Source organism: Pongo abelii, chromosome 2 (assembly GCF_028885655.2).
Source record: "Pongo abelii isolate AG06213 chromosome 2, NHGRI_mPonAbe1-v2.0_pri, whole genome shotgun sequence".
In the NCBI taxonomy this organism is placed as follows: domain Eukaryota; kingdom Metazoa; phylum Chordata; class Mammalia; order Primates; family Hominidae; genus Pongo; species Pongo abelii.
In genome coordinates this window covers 74,055,564-74,073,087 of record NC_085928.1, presented here as the reverse complement: position 1 = coordinate 74,073,087, position 17,524 = coordinate 74,055,564, and the positions used below count along the sequence as shown (strand labels likewise).

General features: G+C 44.8%; 1 protein-coding gene across 4 annotated transcripts in view; it reads left to right on the top strand.

The window, feature by feature from the left end:
• The window catches only part of ITPR1 (inositol 1,4,5-trisphosphate receptor type 1), a 354,448-nt gene that overhangs the window by 268,389 nt on the left and 68,535 nt on the right, over nucleotides 1-17,524 (top strand). For all 4 annotated transcript variants that reach the window (XM_024244292.3, XM_009238773.4, XM_024244293.3 and 1 more), the window contains 4 exons: nucleotides 5,168-5,348; nucleotides 7,159-7,412; nucleotides 13,862-14,062; nucleotides 15,881-15,991. In XM_024244292.3, the coding sequence (XP_024100060.3) occupies nucleotides 5,168-5,348; nucleotides 7,159-7,412; nucleotides 13,862-14,062; nucleotides 15,881-15,991 (747 nt within the window). The remainder of the gene's footprint in view (nucleotides 1-5,167; nucleotides 5,349-7,158; nucleotides 7,413-13,861; nucleotides 14,063-15,880; nucleotides 15,992-17,524) is intronic.

Below are 17,524 nucleotides of genomic sequence, written 5' to 3'. Positions count from 1 at the left end.
CCTGCATCAATTCGCTTAGGAAAATAACCCCCAGCTGCATCCATTTTGCTGCAGAGGACCTGATCTCAATGTCTTTTATGGCTCTGTAGTATTCCATGTTTTATATGTACCACATTTTCTTTATGCAGCCCACTGTTGATGGGTACCTAGCAACCACCATTTTGATTTCTCTCACCATCACCTGATGTTTCCCAGTCTGGGCCAGGTTTATGTTGAAGGGCTACCTCACACCTGCCAGGTGGGGTGGAGTGAAAAGTTTGGAAAAGTAAAATCTCTGATGATTTGCTCTTGGTCGGGGTGAAGAGTGATGAATTGAAAGAGGTTCAGGGAGGGAGAGAGGGAGGCAGTGTAGCGTGTAGAGGGGCCCTACTTCACAAGCCTGGGGCGGGGAGGCTGTGCACCCACCTTCTCTGCTCTCAGCTCCCACCAGCCATAGGGAGACAGTCCTGAGGAGAACACTCCACTCCCCACCCAAGCCCTGCAAACGCATCATTACAGAAAGAGCCTTAATGAACAGGTCTGTGACTATGTGGAGGGCTCTTGTCTCTCTAAGTCTAGGTCACACCAGGTACCAGAGGGGGGCAGGTGAACGCCTCCAGCAGCCACAGCCAGCAATTCCAGAAGGCCCTCCCTGAGGACAGCTGCCCCTCTGCCTCCCTTCCCTCCAAGGGCCTGCCCCTTCAAAGAAGAAGTATGTTAGTTCTTTACCCACACTACCATCATGTTTCACTTCTACTCTTGCAATAGATACCACTGCTTCTCTTCTAGAAACCCCACTTCTTTCTTCGGGGGTACCTTTTTAATTTTTTTTGTTTCATTGAGACGGAAGTCTGACTATGTTGCCCAGGTAGGCCTTGTAACTAGCTCCGTGGGTTTTTGGGTAAGATAACATGTGAAGGTTTGCCTAAGTTCCTGGTAGCTTGAAAGCAGTCAGTGAGTGTTAGCTATCGTGTTACTGTGGTGATCTCATTGAGCCTTCACAACCATCCATGAAGTATGATTATTGCCCATTTTGCAGATGAGAAGATTCGAGTTTCAGAGACATTGTCACTTTCTAAGGTGACACTTGCTAGTAAGCGGTGGAGCTGAGATCCAGGCCTTTCTGACTCTGGAAACAGAGCTCTAACTTTGCTATCCTGTCCTAGCTGCTCACAGTGTCACCTTCACCTTGGGGTTTTCACATTCTACTAATGTAATGGTAGTAGAAAAACAAAATTAACACCATCAGTTTGCACTGTACTAAGCACTTGGCATGCATCGTGGCAGCCCTTCCATGTGGATTCAGAGAGGCTGGGCAGTGTGCCCAAGGCCACAGAGCCAGTGGGTCAAGGACCTGGGACTCACACCCAGGCAGTCTGACTGCAAAGCCTGCCCTGCTAATTCCTCTGTTAAGAAACACCTTCCCAGTGTGGCAATTCCTCAAAGATTTAGAACCAGAAATACCATTTGACCCAGCCATCCCATTGCTGGGTACATACCCAAAGGAACATAAATGATTCTATTATAAAGTTACATGCATGCATATGTTTATTGCAGCACTCTTCATAATAGCAAAGACATGGAATCAACCCAGATGCCCATCAATGATAGACTGGATAAAGAAATTGTAGTACATAAACTACGCAGCTATAAAATGTGGAATACTATGCAGCCATAAAAAGGAATGAGATCGTGTCCTTTGCAGGGACATGGATGAAGCCAGAAGCCATTATCCTCAGTAAACTAATGCAGGAATAGAAAACCAGACACCACATGTTCTCACTTACAAGTATGAGCTGAACAATGAGAACACATGGACACAGGGAGGGGAATAACACACACTGGGCCCTGTTGGGGGAGGCAGGAGTTGGGGGGAGAGCATTAGGAAAAAGAGCTAATGCATGCTGGGCTTAATATGTATGTAATGAGTGGGTTGATAGGTGCAGCAAACCACCATATATTTACCTTTGTAACAAACCTGCACATCCTGCATAGGTACCCCAGAACTTAACAAATTTAAAAAGTTTTTTAAAATTATTTGAACAGAATAAAAAAAAAAAAAAAAAAAGAAATGTCTTCCTTCCATTGAGGCACTGGTTGTATTTCTCCTTCTGATACCAAGAGTAGTGTAACTGAGCACACCTCTCATTTCAGCTTGACCTCAGAGCCCAGCCTGGGACTCCTCTGAATCCTCATTCCCCATTCTCCAGTTCCCAACCTATTCTCTTTTTGATTTTCTGTGCTTACTTGTGTCTTCTAGACCTTATTATCCATTTTATTATTTTATTGAGCACATTCTATCAATAAAGCTGCTTCAAACTCTTGAGCGACTGAGGACTGGAATCTGTAATGCGAAACAAACCTAGTGACCGTGGCGGAGCGTTCTCAGTGCCTGGTCCTGTCTCATCTCATAAGAGCTTCCCTTACCCTGACCCTAGCGGTTGACAGCCGTTGGGTCACCCGCTTGGCCGTCAGACAGTGCGGTCTGTGGCAGGCTATCTGTGTGTGTCGCGTGGCGCTGCTATCAGATAACAGATGGCAGGCTTTATTCATTTACTTACTTACTTGAAGGGCTTTTGTTTCCTTGAATGACCAGATTGTCCCAAAATGCTTTCAAAGCTGCTTCCATGCCATGAGAACACACCTGGGATAGCAGCTGAAGCGAATGGTCCTGCATGGCCGCCTTCTGGTGCACCCCAGCTTTAGCAGGCAGTCCCCTGTAAGCCCACATGGGTGAGATGTTGGATGGCCTGTCTTGGTGGGAAATTCAGTCACCATAATTAGGTGGCTTCAGGTTGCATTCTTTACCCCCACCATTTTTTTTGTCTCTTTTGTTGATCTGAGGGTTCAAGAGCTCTCAAAGAAGTGAACAACTGGAAGTTGCTTTCTCATATTTGAGCAATTTTCTAGAATTCACTTATTTTAGAGATTTATTTCTATCATGTCCACCAAATATAAAAAGGATCTGACTATGGGGAGGGGGGCATCCAGTTATGGGGAGCCATAAAATGTTGGGTTATATTCATTCTTTTATCAAATAATCATGGAGTGCCTTCTATGTGCTGGGCCTCTTCTAGGTGCTCTGGGGGCAGCTGGAAACCACTCAGGTGAGGCATCTGCCTTCACAGAGCTTGCACTCTGCATAAGGCAGACAGTAAGCAGGTGAACAGTCAGTGCAACAGTGCAATTCAGAGGCCTTGATTGCTGTGAAGAAGATAAAACAGGGCATGGAGAATAAGCAGTAGGCTTGGGAGCTGCTGTAGGGGCAGCCTCACTGAGCAGGTGGCATTGGTGGTGGGCCCAAAAGATGAGGGGCCCTAGCTGTGGAAAGAGCTAGGAATATAAGAATAGGGCAGTGGCATTGAGCGTCTGCCACAGTGCTGTTTACCAGCAGCCTCCTGGGTCACTTTTGTAGGGGTAAAAGGCTATTTAGTAAATAGTCATTATGGTGATTGTTGAATTACTATGTGTTTTCCTCCTGAGGCTGTCAATTTCACAGGGGAAAGGTCTAGGCTCCTTTTTGTTCACTTCTCTTATAACTGACATAGTGCCCACCTCGTGACAAATGCAAAAATAAGTAGTGGGTGGGTGGGTGGATGGTTGGATGGATGGATGGATGGATGGATGGATGGATGGATGGATAGATGGATGGATGGGTGAATGGGTAGGTGGGTGGACGGATGAGTAGGTAGATGGATGAGTGGATGGATAGATGAAATAGCAGGAAACCTAAAAGAAAAGAAAAGAGACAGTAAAAGGCAATGAAGGACACTACAGACTTACCTTGGTTCCAGAGTGGGAGTCGTGAAGGCCTCAGTGACATGCAGGATGACAAGGCTAAGCATAGGGGAGGTGGTGACTTGTGTGCTGGCATTTGGCAGTGGCTGGAGGGAAAACGAACCAGGGAGCACAGGCAGGAAGGATGGATCCTGAGCTGTAAAAAGCAACCAGAGGTAAAGAAGAACAGTTGGAAGGAAGAGAAAGGGCGTGACCAGGAAGTGCATTGTGGGCAGACAGGACAGACGTTTGTCCACAAAGTGTGTGAGTCAATGGCTGGAAGAGTCAGAGTAGCTGAAGTTGCATGTCGATGATGGAAATGTGGTGGTTCCCTAGGGCTCTGCTGAATCAGGCATTGGGGTGTGTGTATGGGTGAGAGTTTTAAGAGTTAGGGGGCTTCAAGAAGGTGATAAGATTTAAGTTCTTTCTGGGATTGGAAGCCTAGGACTGCCTTCTGTAGGGAAGTGCCATCTTTCCAAATGGAAGGATTTGAAATTGGCAGAAGATCCACTGGAAGAAGCAAATATATTGTTTGGAGCTTTGTTTTTTTTTTTTTTCTGGAAATGACCGTATTGTATTTTTATGTAAATAATTTACAACAGTGTGGTGTTTGCAAAGGGGTGAAAAGCGAATACTCATAAATGAAGTTGAGACACCATATTGTGTTTTTCCATCAACAATGTATACTATTGCTTGCAGAGAGTCCAAAAACAAATGTGTATCCAAGAGGAGAGCTACCTGTTCATTTTGAGCTTCTCCATTTAACCACTCTTACCTGTCCTTTGAAGCCTGATTTGAAGATGATCTTTTTCTTGAAGATTTTGGAGTCACTTTAGCATAGTGTCATCCTCACCAGCTCTGAGCATTTATAATATAATTGTGTAGCTTCCTGAGTACTTTTTACTTAACATAATTTAGTCTGATTTATGGACATGTCATCCTAACCTGTTAATGAGCACAGGCAGCATATCTTATTCATGTGTATATTTTTCATAGGGCTCTGCCCAGGGGAAGAGTGCATAGAAGCCCTTAAACAAATGATTGGCCCTGCAGTAATCCCCCCAGAAAAACTCAGTTTTCGTTATTAACAGTGTTGTTTTGCATGTGTGCAAGGGTGGAAGGGAGTTGTTCTTAGTTGGCAACAGTCTGCCCACCACACTCGAGCGTGCTCCCAAAGCCTATGTGTCTGTTCCAGCCAGAGCAATTTGTTTCAAAGGCCCTGTGTTGAAAACCCGAGGCCTTAGAACCCAGAGAACTACAGTGTGTGGAGTGGTCCTTAATGTTGATCTAAACTTAGATCATGCATGAGGTTTTGCAACTGGCTCTGATCTTCATTAGGTTTTGGTGTCATGAGTGGGGTACAGTTTCTGGTCAGTTACAGTGTTCACAATCTATGGATTTTCCTTTGCAGCACTCCTTTTTCTGCCGCTTGACAGAAGATAAGAAGTCAGAGAAGTTCTTTAAGGTGTTTTATGACCGGATGAAGGTGGCCCAGCAAGAAATCAAAGCAACAGTGACAGTGAACACCAGTGACTTGGGAAATAAAAAGAAAGACGACGAGGTAGACAGGGATGCCCCATCACGGAAAAAAGGTAAATGTTCTTCATCTTCAGTCAGCTGAATCATGAACAACAGAAGAGTCCTTGTTATCCTTCATTGTTTTCATTACTTTTATGCTCTAAAATGCATTATGGTGGGAGCTTTCAGAAGAAAAGCCAGCCTGGTAATGATGTAATTCTTCCTTAGTGACCTGAGCTGAAGCCCTGCTGCTCAGAAGGATCTTCCTGTTTAATAAAGAACATTCCTCTTGGTCAAGCTTAGGGTTTTATTGGCAAGGGATCCATGAATATTCTTTTCCTGTGATTTCTATTTAATGTTAGAGAAAGTTGAGGGAAATACGTATTTTAAAACTGGGTGTTAGTCCTTTGTCAGATAATGTTCTTTTGTTTTCCGAGGTATTGGAAAGCTTATAAAGCTTTTTATCCAGTATCTCACCAGAAGAGAAGTCGTACTGGGGAGTGGGTAGACCCACAAGTGTTGGAGTCAGATGGTCTTGAGAAAGTTAAGCATGCTGAGCCTCACGTTTCAAGTTTAGAACTGGGTTTCTCAACCACAGTACAAGTGACATTTGGAGAATTCTTTGTTACAGGGCTATCTGGCTGTCCTGTGCACTGTAAGATATTTAGCAGCATACACATTCTCTACCCAGTAGATGCCAGCAGCATACCCCTACTCCCAGAATGTCTCCAGACATTGTCAGTTGTCCCCTGGGTGGGGTTGGGGGCAAAATCACCCCTGGCTGAGAACAGCTGGTCTAGATAGGAGCTAAAGAGAAGAAAAAGAAGAATGGCTACCATTTACTAAGTGCTTACTAGGAATCAGGCACTGTTCAGTGTTCGTTTTTAAAAACAAAATCTTGGCTGTGTCTCACTCTGTTGCCCAGGATAGAGTGCAGTGGCACGATCATTGCTCACTGCAGCCTCAAACTCCTGGGCTCAAATGATCCTCCCACCTCAGCCTCCTGAGTAGCTGGGACTGCAAGTATGCACCACTACATCTGGCTAATGTTTAAAACAATTTTTTTTTTTTTTTTTTTTTTTGTAGAGATGGAATCTCACTACGTTGCCCAAGTTGGTCTAAAACTTCTGGCCTCAAGTGATCCTCTTGAGTAGCTGGGATTATAGTCCAGCCACTGTGCTGGACTGTTCAAAGTTCTTTACAGTTCCACTCATTTCAGACTCATGTCACCGCTGCAAGATAGATAAAATTGAGTTATCCCCATTTTACAGATGAGGGGACTGAGGCACAGAGATGGTAATTCAGTCATTATGGACATGCAGCTAGGAGGCAGTGGAGCCAGCATTCGAACCCAGCTTGTCTGGCTGCAGAGTCAATGCTGCTAACTGTAATGCCATGATTACCTCACAGGGTTATTCTGAGGATGAGATAAAATAACACACACAAAGTTCTTAATCACAGTGCTTTGATAGTTACAAAAGGGTCAGTCATTATGACAACAATAATTGTGATTAGCATTATGTTGAGCTTCTTAAGAACTTTCTTGAGATATTATTCACCGATGCTCTCCCATTTTAAAGATCAGGAAGCTGAGGCCCAGAACCTTAGATTTGTGAGGTTGACAGAACCTGTACTAAGGCTTTTCCTCTAAAACATACTGCACGCATAGGTGAAATGGTAGAACCACAAGTAAGGTGGCAGGGCTTGGCTCAGTTGTAATCCTGCCTGAGGACTGACAGCAGATTGTGACTTCTTTGAGTGTTTTGCCAACTTTGAAGGTCTCTAGGAGATACAGGAATGTAGGTTTCTGAGTGTCACCTTTGGAGTGGTGAATAGGGCCCATGAGGACTCTACAGCCTTTCATGCCTTATGCTTGCTTTCTAGCTAAAGAGCCCACAACACAGATAACAGAAGAGGTCCGGGATCAGCTCCTGGAGGCCTCTGCTGCCACCAGGAAAGCCTTCACCACTTTCAGGAGGGAGGCCGATCCCGACGACCACTACCAGCCTGGAGAGGGCACCCAGGCCACTGCCGACAAAACCAAGGACGACCTGGAGATGAGCGCGGTCATCACCATCATGCAGCCCATCCTCCGCTTCCTGCAGCTCCTGTGTGAAAACCACAACCGAGACCTACAGGTGAGGGCCTGGGGCGGGGGCATGGAGGGAGCTCGGGCAAGGCTGCCAAGGCCTGCCTTCCTCTGGTGGTTCAGCACCTCTCACTTGGGCCAGATTGCTTGAGCCAAGGATCCAGCGAGGTTCTTTTTTTTCTTTTTTCTTTTTTTTTTTTGAGATGGAGTCTCGCTCTGTCACCCAGGCTGGAATACAGTGGCGTGATCTTGGCTTACTCCAACCTCCACCTCTTGGGTTCAAGCGATTCTCCTGCCTCAGCTTCCCAAGTAGCTGGAATTACAGGAGTGCGCCACCATGCCTGGCTAATTTTTGTATTTTTAGTAGAGGTGGGTTTTCATCATGTTGGCCAGGCTGGTCTCGAACTCCTGACCTCAAGTGATCCCCCAACCTTGGTCTGCAAAGTTCTGTGATGTGAAAGCCTGGGCAAGTAATGTCCTTGTCTGTCTTCCCTGCTGTCTCCAGAGAGCCAGAGACCACATCTTGTGCACCAACATAGGTGCCTGCCCCATATATATTTGTTAAGTGTCTGTATGTGCCTATTTATGTGTGTGTCTTGTAGCCTGTCACTGTTAGACATCTAGGCACTCAGGTAAAAATGGGATGGGTGGATGGCTAGATAATTAAATATATTAGATTTCTAAAATTGGACACATAGAAAGTTCTGATTAAATATTTGTTGGTTGAATGAAGGAAATGGCTGCCTTTCAGTGTTTTACAGAAAGAGGTGCTCAAAAATATTTGCCGAACTGATTATTCCAGAAATCTTTTGTTCATTTTGTTGTTGTTTTTGTCTGATAACAATGGGCAAGTTTTGTTAGGCACTTATGATATCCTGGATCCTAAGTGTTGCTTATATGATTATATTTTATAGATGAGGAAACTGAGGTACAGAGGACACAGGGAATGCAGAAGTAGGACTTGAACCCAGGCAGTCTTACACTAGAGCTCATGTTGTTAACCAAATGCTAAGAGACAAAGGGCATATGATCTCCCTTGCAAAGTCTCCCAGCAGCAGGAGCTGTTTAGGAAGGGCCAAGGACGGATTATAGAGATCCGCTTCTTTCTTCCGAATGGGTCTGGATCTGCGGGGGCCCCTCACTGCCCAGGAGAAGCGTGCTGGAGCACTGGGTCCCTGGCTTTTGCCTGGGTTTGTTGCCAACTCTTGGACCTAGGGAAACCACCCCCTTTTTGCCTGAATGGTGTGAGGATGAACAAGGAAAGGGCATCTGAACATCTCCTTTGTGATGAAATGTTTCCTCCTAAGACACTCCAGTCAGCCTTGGTAGTTCTGTGTACTTGGGTTATGAGGGTATGGAAAGGAAATAATGTTAGTCCAGATCTGGCCAGGGGAAGGCACAGCCTTTAAATATTTACCTGGCTGACCTTATCCCGCAGGTGACTTGATGCGTGTCACACCTCGATTGTGGCTAGACAGTTGGTACTGCCACAGTGAATTGCTCTCACTTAAAACTTGCCACAGAGTCTATGCCTGGATTAGCTAAGAAATTATATTGTTAATCAGTAAGGCAAACAGTGAAATGGAACTGAGAGAAGCCTGCAACGTTAATACCTTCTATAGTTGTTTGAATTTTCAATCGGATTGAAGAGCCTCAACTTTGAAAAAGCATCTGAGATCTGAGGTCATCACCTGGCCAGATCTGACTCATGTTGGAAAGTGAAGGAATTTCACACAAACCCCACTGTCGGCCAGGCTGGACCCACAGTACCATGTGGCTTGCATGCTAGTGGGGGCCCCTCCAGATGAGGTTGGGTTCTTTCTTTTCTTTGGTGCCTGGCCCATTTCAGCCTGTGGTGCTCCCTGCTTGATCCCTGTTGCCATCTGAGTGTGGGATCTCAGCCATCGGTTTCCTTAGTTTTCTTGTCAGTTGCTCAGACTTTCCTCTTTTGGGCTTTAGAACACCTCAGCCCTAGATTTTCTTGCCAGGACTGTGTAGTCCAGTTGGGTGGAGCAAAGCACTTATGCCCCAAAAGCTCAGGGCATGGTTACCATCTCACTGGCTGATAACCTCCATCTGAAGGCCACTGTTTCCCTGACATTGTCCACCCTCCACCTTCCATAACCCTACCACTAGTCAAGGGATTCAGGCAAAGGGGGAGTGAGTGACCCACAGAGGACTAAGGCTGAGCAGCTGAGCTTGGCATCTCTGTGGATGGGAATGGGGGCATCCTGATGCTGGGGACTGTTTCTGGGCAGAGCATGGTGATCACTGCCCCTGTACTATTCCCATATGCAGGTGTCACTGGTCTCTGCCAGCCTTCGGGTCCACAGGGGAAGTAAGTTGAGATGATGCTCAGGCATGTGTGTGTCATTTAATCAATATCAGTGAATCCCTGCTCTGTGCCAAGCACCCATGGTGACAGGACCTCACCCCTCCCTTCACAGAGCTGAGTCTAGGGTAGCAGTCACTCGAGCTGAATGGAACCAGCCACTCCTTAGAAGAGAGGAACCAACCCATTGCAGGTCCGGGAAGGCCTCTCAGAGGAGCTGGCATCTGCTGAGTTCTGAGCTTATGAAACCCAAGACTGCCTGGAGTAGAATCCCTCCATGAGTGTCAGAGGGGCAGTGCCAATGTGCTTGTTCCCGAGCTTAGCTCTGGTGGCACGGGCCTGCTCCGCCTTCCCTCTCTCCCTGACCTTCCCTCCCTCGCCCACACACCCACTTCCTTCCACTGTGGAAGCAGAGTAAGGCTTTAATTGCACAGGTTCATCATTTCTTGTTTGGAAGTCTTCAGAATTTTAGTTTTATACCTTAGCTTTCTGCAGAATTCTCCTTTGAATCAATGCCCTAGGAACCCCATGGACAGAAGCACCTTTTAATGAAGTCCTTCCAAAACTCGTTCCTCGGTGCATTGCTCTGTTGGAAACAGTGCTGTGGGGTGTTGGGGTGTATAGTATATTTTAACATATTTTAACTTAAAAAAAAAAAAGACCTAGCAACATAATGTTTGAAGGTATCATAAAGATTATCCAGTTTAGTGCTTTAAAACTTTTTGGTGGGGAGGAGCGCACAGGATCCTTTGTTTAAATATCTTATGCAGAAATATACTAAATACAGCAGAGGAGAGCAAAGCTGCTCTGTTCGGAGTGGAAACTAGAGTGCTCCCTCACCTACGAGACCCCTGGGATGGGGGGGAGGAATTGTAGGGAGCCCCCAGTGTTCTGCAGGGCCCAGTTAGAAGCCCGTGATCTGGACCAGTGGTTCACAAGGCTGGAGGTTGGAGTCATTCTTAAAAACTCCTGCAAAATCAGATTCTCTCAGGTGGTGACTTGCTCCAATAAAATTATGGTGTGTGGAAATCCCCTTCTCCAAAGAATAGTTTTAAGCAGGACTCAGCCACTCTGAGTGCCATTCTGTGGCAATATCCCAGAACAGGGGGTGGGTCACTGGGTCAGGGATTCCTCTTGGATCGGAGGGAAGGAGAAGGCATTCTCATAAGGAGACAGTGTTCGGCTTCCTGGTGTAAAGCAGCTCAGAGTCAGCGCGGAGGGAGAAGGAATCCGGCCTTTTGCAGCAGCACCCTTTGGGCTCGTGCCCGGAGTTGCTTGTCATATTTATAACCTTAACTTTCCTGTTGGTAAATGTTCAGAAGAGATAAAGTCACCAAGTCTCACTTTGCCAAACAGGCAGTTGCTGCCTTAAGCAAGCCTTGTTTACAGTGGTCAGAAATGTGATGGGAAAAACCTCTCTTCAGCCAGTTGGCATGTGTTTGGGGACCCTCCCCTGAGAAGCTGGCTTTGCTTTTCCCCTGGGGTAATGAATGCAGGTCCTGATCTCTTTCCACCAAAGTCTGTCTAAGCACAGACTTGAAGTCTTCCATTTCCTTAACCCACCCATCTCTACTTGGTCCCAGGCTCTCCAAGGAAGACTGCAAAAAGGGCAGGATTTCTCTAGCCTGGACAAGGCAGGGTGGTACATGCTGAAGGGGAGTTCTCTTCTCTGAGGAGGAGTTCCGTGTGCCTCATAGTGAGTGGTGTGCCTCTGTTTATGGAGAGGGCCAGAGGAAATGGATCTGAGTCTGGGACAGATTCCATCCGGACACTCTGAAAGCCATGAGAGATGGGAGAGGCTTTCAGGAATGGGCAGCCTTTGTCTTCATGGGGAGTTTGAAACACGTGGGCCCAGCTAGCCTTGAGGACTTCCCAGTCCTCTTCCCTCCATTCATTTCATTGTGTTAAGATTATTTCAACCAGTGTTTACAAAGCACCTGGTAGGTGCCAGTCCCTGTGCCAGCTGCTGGGCACCCAGCGCTGTCAGCGTAGTCCTTGGTGAGTTGATCGGCCCCTCTGTACGCACATCACAGGAGTGAGGAAGGCTGGAAGAGGCGACGTGCGGTGCTCCCGTCTCACTGGAGTAGGGCTCAGGGGTCGGAGGAGCTTCCTAGAAGTGACTTTAGACCACATCCTGAAGGAAGGGGAGTCATTCAGGGTGGAGGCCTCAAGAGCAACAGGCAGAGGGCATTGCCTGGTGGGAGTCCGGAGGCCAGGCAGAGAATGAGGAGTGCTTGAAGTGTGTTGTAAACACTGGTTGAAATAATCTGAATTAAATGAAATGAATTCATTGGGAGTGGTAACAGAAGTTTGAGAGACAGATGTTATAAGTTATAAGAGTTGCTTCTCAGATGTTATAAGAGTTGCCTCTCTTTCATCCATAGAGACTTGGTTGTTGGTTTAGACTGTATCCTCAAGTCCTTTTTCTATATATTCAAATGGGAACATTTGTTACATATTAATCTATATGCCTTTTTAAATTCATTGGGAGCAGTAACAGAAGTTTGAGAGACAGATGGGCCAGGAGAGCCTTGCTGTGAATTTCAGCCATGGACAGCCAGGCCCTCTTCAGAGTTGTCCCAAACACTCCTCCAGCGCCCCTGCACAGAGCGGGACTGAGCCAAGCCCTCAAACAGGTAGTATCTTCCCTGAGGAGCTGGAGCAAGGCAGAAATGGCTGTGGAATCCTCCTCTGGTTTCCCTTAGAGAAACAATCGAGCCCACACAGTCCCAAATCATCTGTTCTCCCTCCACCTCCCACCTGGGCCTGAACTTGTTATTGAGCAAAAGGGATTTGGGTTAAGTTGTAGTGGGGAGAAAGGAGGTGGCTAGTTTGGTGATGAGTCAAGCATTGAACTTGGTTACCAGCTCTTAACCTGTGCATTTACAAATGTTTTAATTATACAAGGAATGTGTGGATATATTCTTTTTATAAAGACCAAATGAAAATAAGTATTTAGTTACAAGAGTTGCCTCTCTTTCATCCATAGAGAATTTGTTGTTGGTTTAGACTGTATCCTCAAGTCCTTTTTCTATATATTGGAACGGGAACATTTGTTACATATTAATCTATATGCCTTTTTGAAAAAACTTGACAGTGTGTCATAGAGATCTTTCCATATTGGCACACAGGGATCTACTCGGTGTTTCTAATTGATAATATTAAATGATGTAGATATACTGTAATTTATTTACTCCTCAATTGGTGCGCAATTAGGTTGTTTCCAGTTATTCACTGTCACAAACAGTACTATAGTGGACATCCAATACATACTTTGTGAGTAGAAGTGAATACTTCATAGAAGTGGAAATTACTGGGTCAAAGATCATGTCCATTTTATCTTTTCGTATTGCCCATCTTTTTTACAGTAAGCCTGTCGCTTTGGTAACTGAGGAAAAGAACATACATAACTAATTTTTGCTTCTTTTTAAGAACAGATTACTGGAGCCTCTGACAAAAATCTCCTCATTAAAATACTCTATTTCTCAAGTTGGGTGAATGTGGCTTTTTAAATTTTGTTGAGGAAGTGTCTTGCTCCTATCTGTGCCTCTTGTTTACATTTAGAACTCACCTGGAGAATACCTGCTCAGGCACATGCACACAAGCACACACACATTTACTCACTCTCACTCCTTCCTTTAATCATGGAAATGGCCAAACAAGTAATCCAGGCTCCTTCCACATGGCACTGGGAGTAAGCCAGCTGATCACAACCCCATTTTATGGTGAACTGTCCCTAGTGCTGGGCTCCGGGCATTCAGCACTCAGATCAAACCATCATCTTTAAACAAAACCACTGCCCTTGGAAATGTCAGATGCCTCTGAATTTAACACCTGATGGAAGCTGGAGTGGGCAGGAGAGAGGAAGGGGTAAGAAGTGAATGGAGAAAGGAGGACTCAAAAAGATTATAGGAGTCAACTGCACTGCATTCCATATACTTATACCTCGGAGGGCAGGTTGCATTGTTGAGGGCCATTGCCATACACCAAGTCCATGGGTTTATCATCATGGTGGTGGGGGGCATACTGACTGTTCCATGCTCTCCCACGTGGCATCTCTCTGTATAATTACCAACCTATTAGAGGCTATCAAAATGGCAGGATGAATAACATTTCCCTCTTTCCTCTGCCTTTGCTCACCGAACCTGGGGACTACCCAATTGCAGAACTTCCTCCGTTGCCAAAATAACAAGACCAACTACAATTTGGTATGTGAGACCCTGCAGTTTCTGGACTGTATTTGTGGAAGCACGACTGGAGGCCTTGGTCTTCTGGGCTTGTATATAAATGAAAAGAACGTAGCGCTTATCAACCAAACCCTGGAAAGTCTGACCGAATACTGTCAAGGACCTTGCCATGAGAACCAGGTAATTAAATTTCTGTTTTGGGATGGGGAAAAAAAGTGTCCCATTTTGGAAATGTTGACAGAGACTAGTTCAGAAATCACGAAGCCAGTGCCTTTTGGCCTAGGGAGTCAGTAGGACAGGAGGCTGTCTTCCAGCAATTGAGAAATGGCCATGGTGTTTCATGATACTTCAGAACCTTCCTAATGAAGGACATTGGAAGGACAGTCCGTGGTCTCTTTCCTTGGCTACGTTTGGCTTCATCTGATTTGGTTTGAATGTCCAACTATTTAACTTAATTTCTAGGAGTAGGCAATAAAGCAGGAGTGAAATGAGAACCAAAAGACAGTGATCTATTTTAAATACTAGGAGATTTCAAAGAGTGACTACTGGGAGGGGGTTTAAGCCTAGCTAGAGAGAAGAAAATTACTACACGTGAGACAGCTTGAAAGTAATATGAGGACATTTATAGTTGAGATTTAAACATCATGGACATTCAGGGAAAAGAAAGATGAGATAGTCTTGACTTTGGTCTCTCAAAGAAGAATATTTTCAGAGTACAACCCAATAACTTCTTGTCCTGAGTACAGTCATTGCTTATACATAGCATCTTAAGGATTTTGTGAGTTTTTGCATTGTGCTAGGTTGAGTATGATTTTTGTTTGTTTGTTTTTGGAGACGGAGTCTCACTCTGTTGCCCAGGCTGGAGTGCAGTGGTGCAATCTCGGCTCACTGCCTTCTGGGTTCAAGCGATTCTTCTGCCTCAGCCTCCCTAGTAGCTCGGACTACAGGTGCATGCCATCATGCCTGGCTAATTTTTGTATTATTTTAGTAGAGATGGGGTTTCACCATATTGGCCAGGCTGGTCTTGAACTTCTGACCTCGTGATCCACCCGCCTTGGCTTCCCAAAGTGCTGGAATTACAAGCTTGAGCCACCGCACCCAGCCAAGTATGATTTTTAATCCCAAATTATAGCTTCATCCTAACTGGAGAGAGACGACCAAGGCTTCAAATGGTCAGTGCTAAACCCAGCAGCCAGGGAAGTTTACTTGTGTAACTTGGGGAGCCAGGCCCTTCATTCAGAGGAGAACCGTTTATGAGAGACAACTCATTGTCTATTAAAAACCTGGTCTCAGTTGTCTGTGAATGTGAGAATAGCATTTTGTGAGATGCACTTTCCTCTCCCGGTTCCCTCATGAAGCAGATGGTGTAGTCCTAGTTAAAATGAAAAGGAACAAAAAAATACAACAGGCTTGGGGAAAGGCTTTATTTGACATCTAAGTGAATTTCCTTATTACCTCAAGTTTGCTTCTCTGCCAAATAGAGGCCTGTTGAAAGGAACAGATCAGAGTGGATTGTGCTGCAAACGGAGATGTTACCTGGGGGCAGATGATTAATTTTGATATTGTGTGCCTTAAACAGGAAACTTGCTTTCCAAGCTTAAGCCTTAAGCTAAAGTACAAAATACAAAAAGAGTGATTTAGAGAGAATGGAACACACCTTGAAAGGGGAAAAAGGGTTCAGAACCCAGAATCAGTCATACACCATATTTTCCTTTAAGAACAAAAGCCAACTGTGCTGCATGATTTGGATTAGACACAACCAATTTATCAGTTACAGTGCATGGGGACTTTCCTACTGTTTACTGTTAATTCTGAAACTAGAGATTTTCATCTGTCTTTTATTCTTACCACTTTCTCACGGAAAATTTGCAGCTCTCCCCTAGAGACATTACTGGGAGTGGTAAGCATTGTGTTGAAATAGCAGTTCAGCCTGTTGGCCTTTGACGTCTGATTTATGACCAGCGTTTGTGTAAAATGTCTGTGTGTGTCTTTGCTCAGAACTGCATAGCCACCCATGAATCCAATGGCATTGACATCATCACAGCCCTGATCCTCAATGATATCAATCCTTTGGGAAAGAAGAGGATGGACCTTGTGTTAGAACTGAAGGCAAGTAGGAATTAAAAGCAGAAGATAGTCATTTGGAAACAGTCACTTTTGTGTTTTGCCTTGGCACATGCACATGGTCGATTAGTCATGAGAGTAAATATTAAAGATAGTTCTTTAAATGAATGACCCAAGTTGCTAGTGCTACTACGATGCAGAACTTCAACCTTTCTCTTCCACATAAGGTATCTCATGAGGGGATAGGAGCTTCTGAACTGTTAGGTCCCACGGAATGAAGATTCCTTGCTCAAAGCTAAGAAATGAATTCCAACAGCATCGAGTACTAAACACGTTGGTTCTGAAAGTCACAAACAGAGAAACAATGGAAACGCCATTCCCTCTATGGTTTCTGATTTTTCCCCATTTGAGGGAAAAGGGCCGGTTGAAGAATAGTACAACTAAGCCTACCTAGGACCAAAAAAAAAACCCAAAAAAACAAACATCTATTTTTACTTAATCAAGGAAATACCTTTTTCTCTTTTGTCACTGATTTAACAGAAGGGTGGTTAATAATGTTGGTTTAAAATAAGGAAAATTACACAAACCAAAAATGTGCCTGTGGGCCTCTGCTGAGTTTCTCTGAATTGTGTACAAATGCGGGACTGCAGGCGACTGATGTGGAAGCCCCACTGACATTTGGACTCTCTATTACTCAAACAGCTTAACGGAATGAAAATTGTGACTTCTAGGTGCTAAACCTGCAGCGTTTCCAAGCTGGCCTTTTGGATATTTGAGAAATTGATACACCATTCCTGATGTTGACTTCTAAAGTATACCCAGAAAACCCTCCCTTCTATGTAAGGGTTCCATAGGTTCTCTGAGAATCCCATGATTCAGTTTTAACAATTGAGCTTGCAGGCATCAGGTTTCTAAAGTATATTTCAAAACATGTTAGCCTTTCTGGACACATTTCCTTTTTAACTGTTCCCATGTCAGGGCATGTTGAGATTTGTCCTCTATCTGCCCATCCGCAGCAGCGAGCACTTCATCATTATCATGAAAGAGCCTAGAACTACAGGGTTTTAGCTGAAAGGCTGAGCTGTATTTATTGCATGAAGGATGTCATAGGAAAGATGGGAACACAGAAACCTGTGGGAATGGCAGTTATTTTTTCTTTACTATTTAGAACTGAGAGTCCACACTAACAGTCGATTTGGGTGTGTGGTTTAAATGGACTTTTTTTCTGCTATTTTTAATTCCTTTTGACAAATTGTGTTTTAGAATGAATTTTAACACATTCAAGCTCATGTACCTGGCTACCATTTATCAGAAAGTCTGAAATAAACAGAAGTTCATGTGCTCCCGGTCAGCATTTGAGTGACTTTTTCAACTAATCCAGTGATCTATGGATGATGATAGAAATTTGTGCCCTGCGATAGCATGATACCCTGACTCAACTGCTGTGACCAAAACTAGGGGAAGAAATAAGACCACTCACACTGTCCAAAAAAAAGAAAAAAAACCCAACAACTTTCAAGTCCTGTACATAAAGAAGCATACAAAGTATCATAGACCCAGGGCCTAAAATGAAGTCAA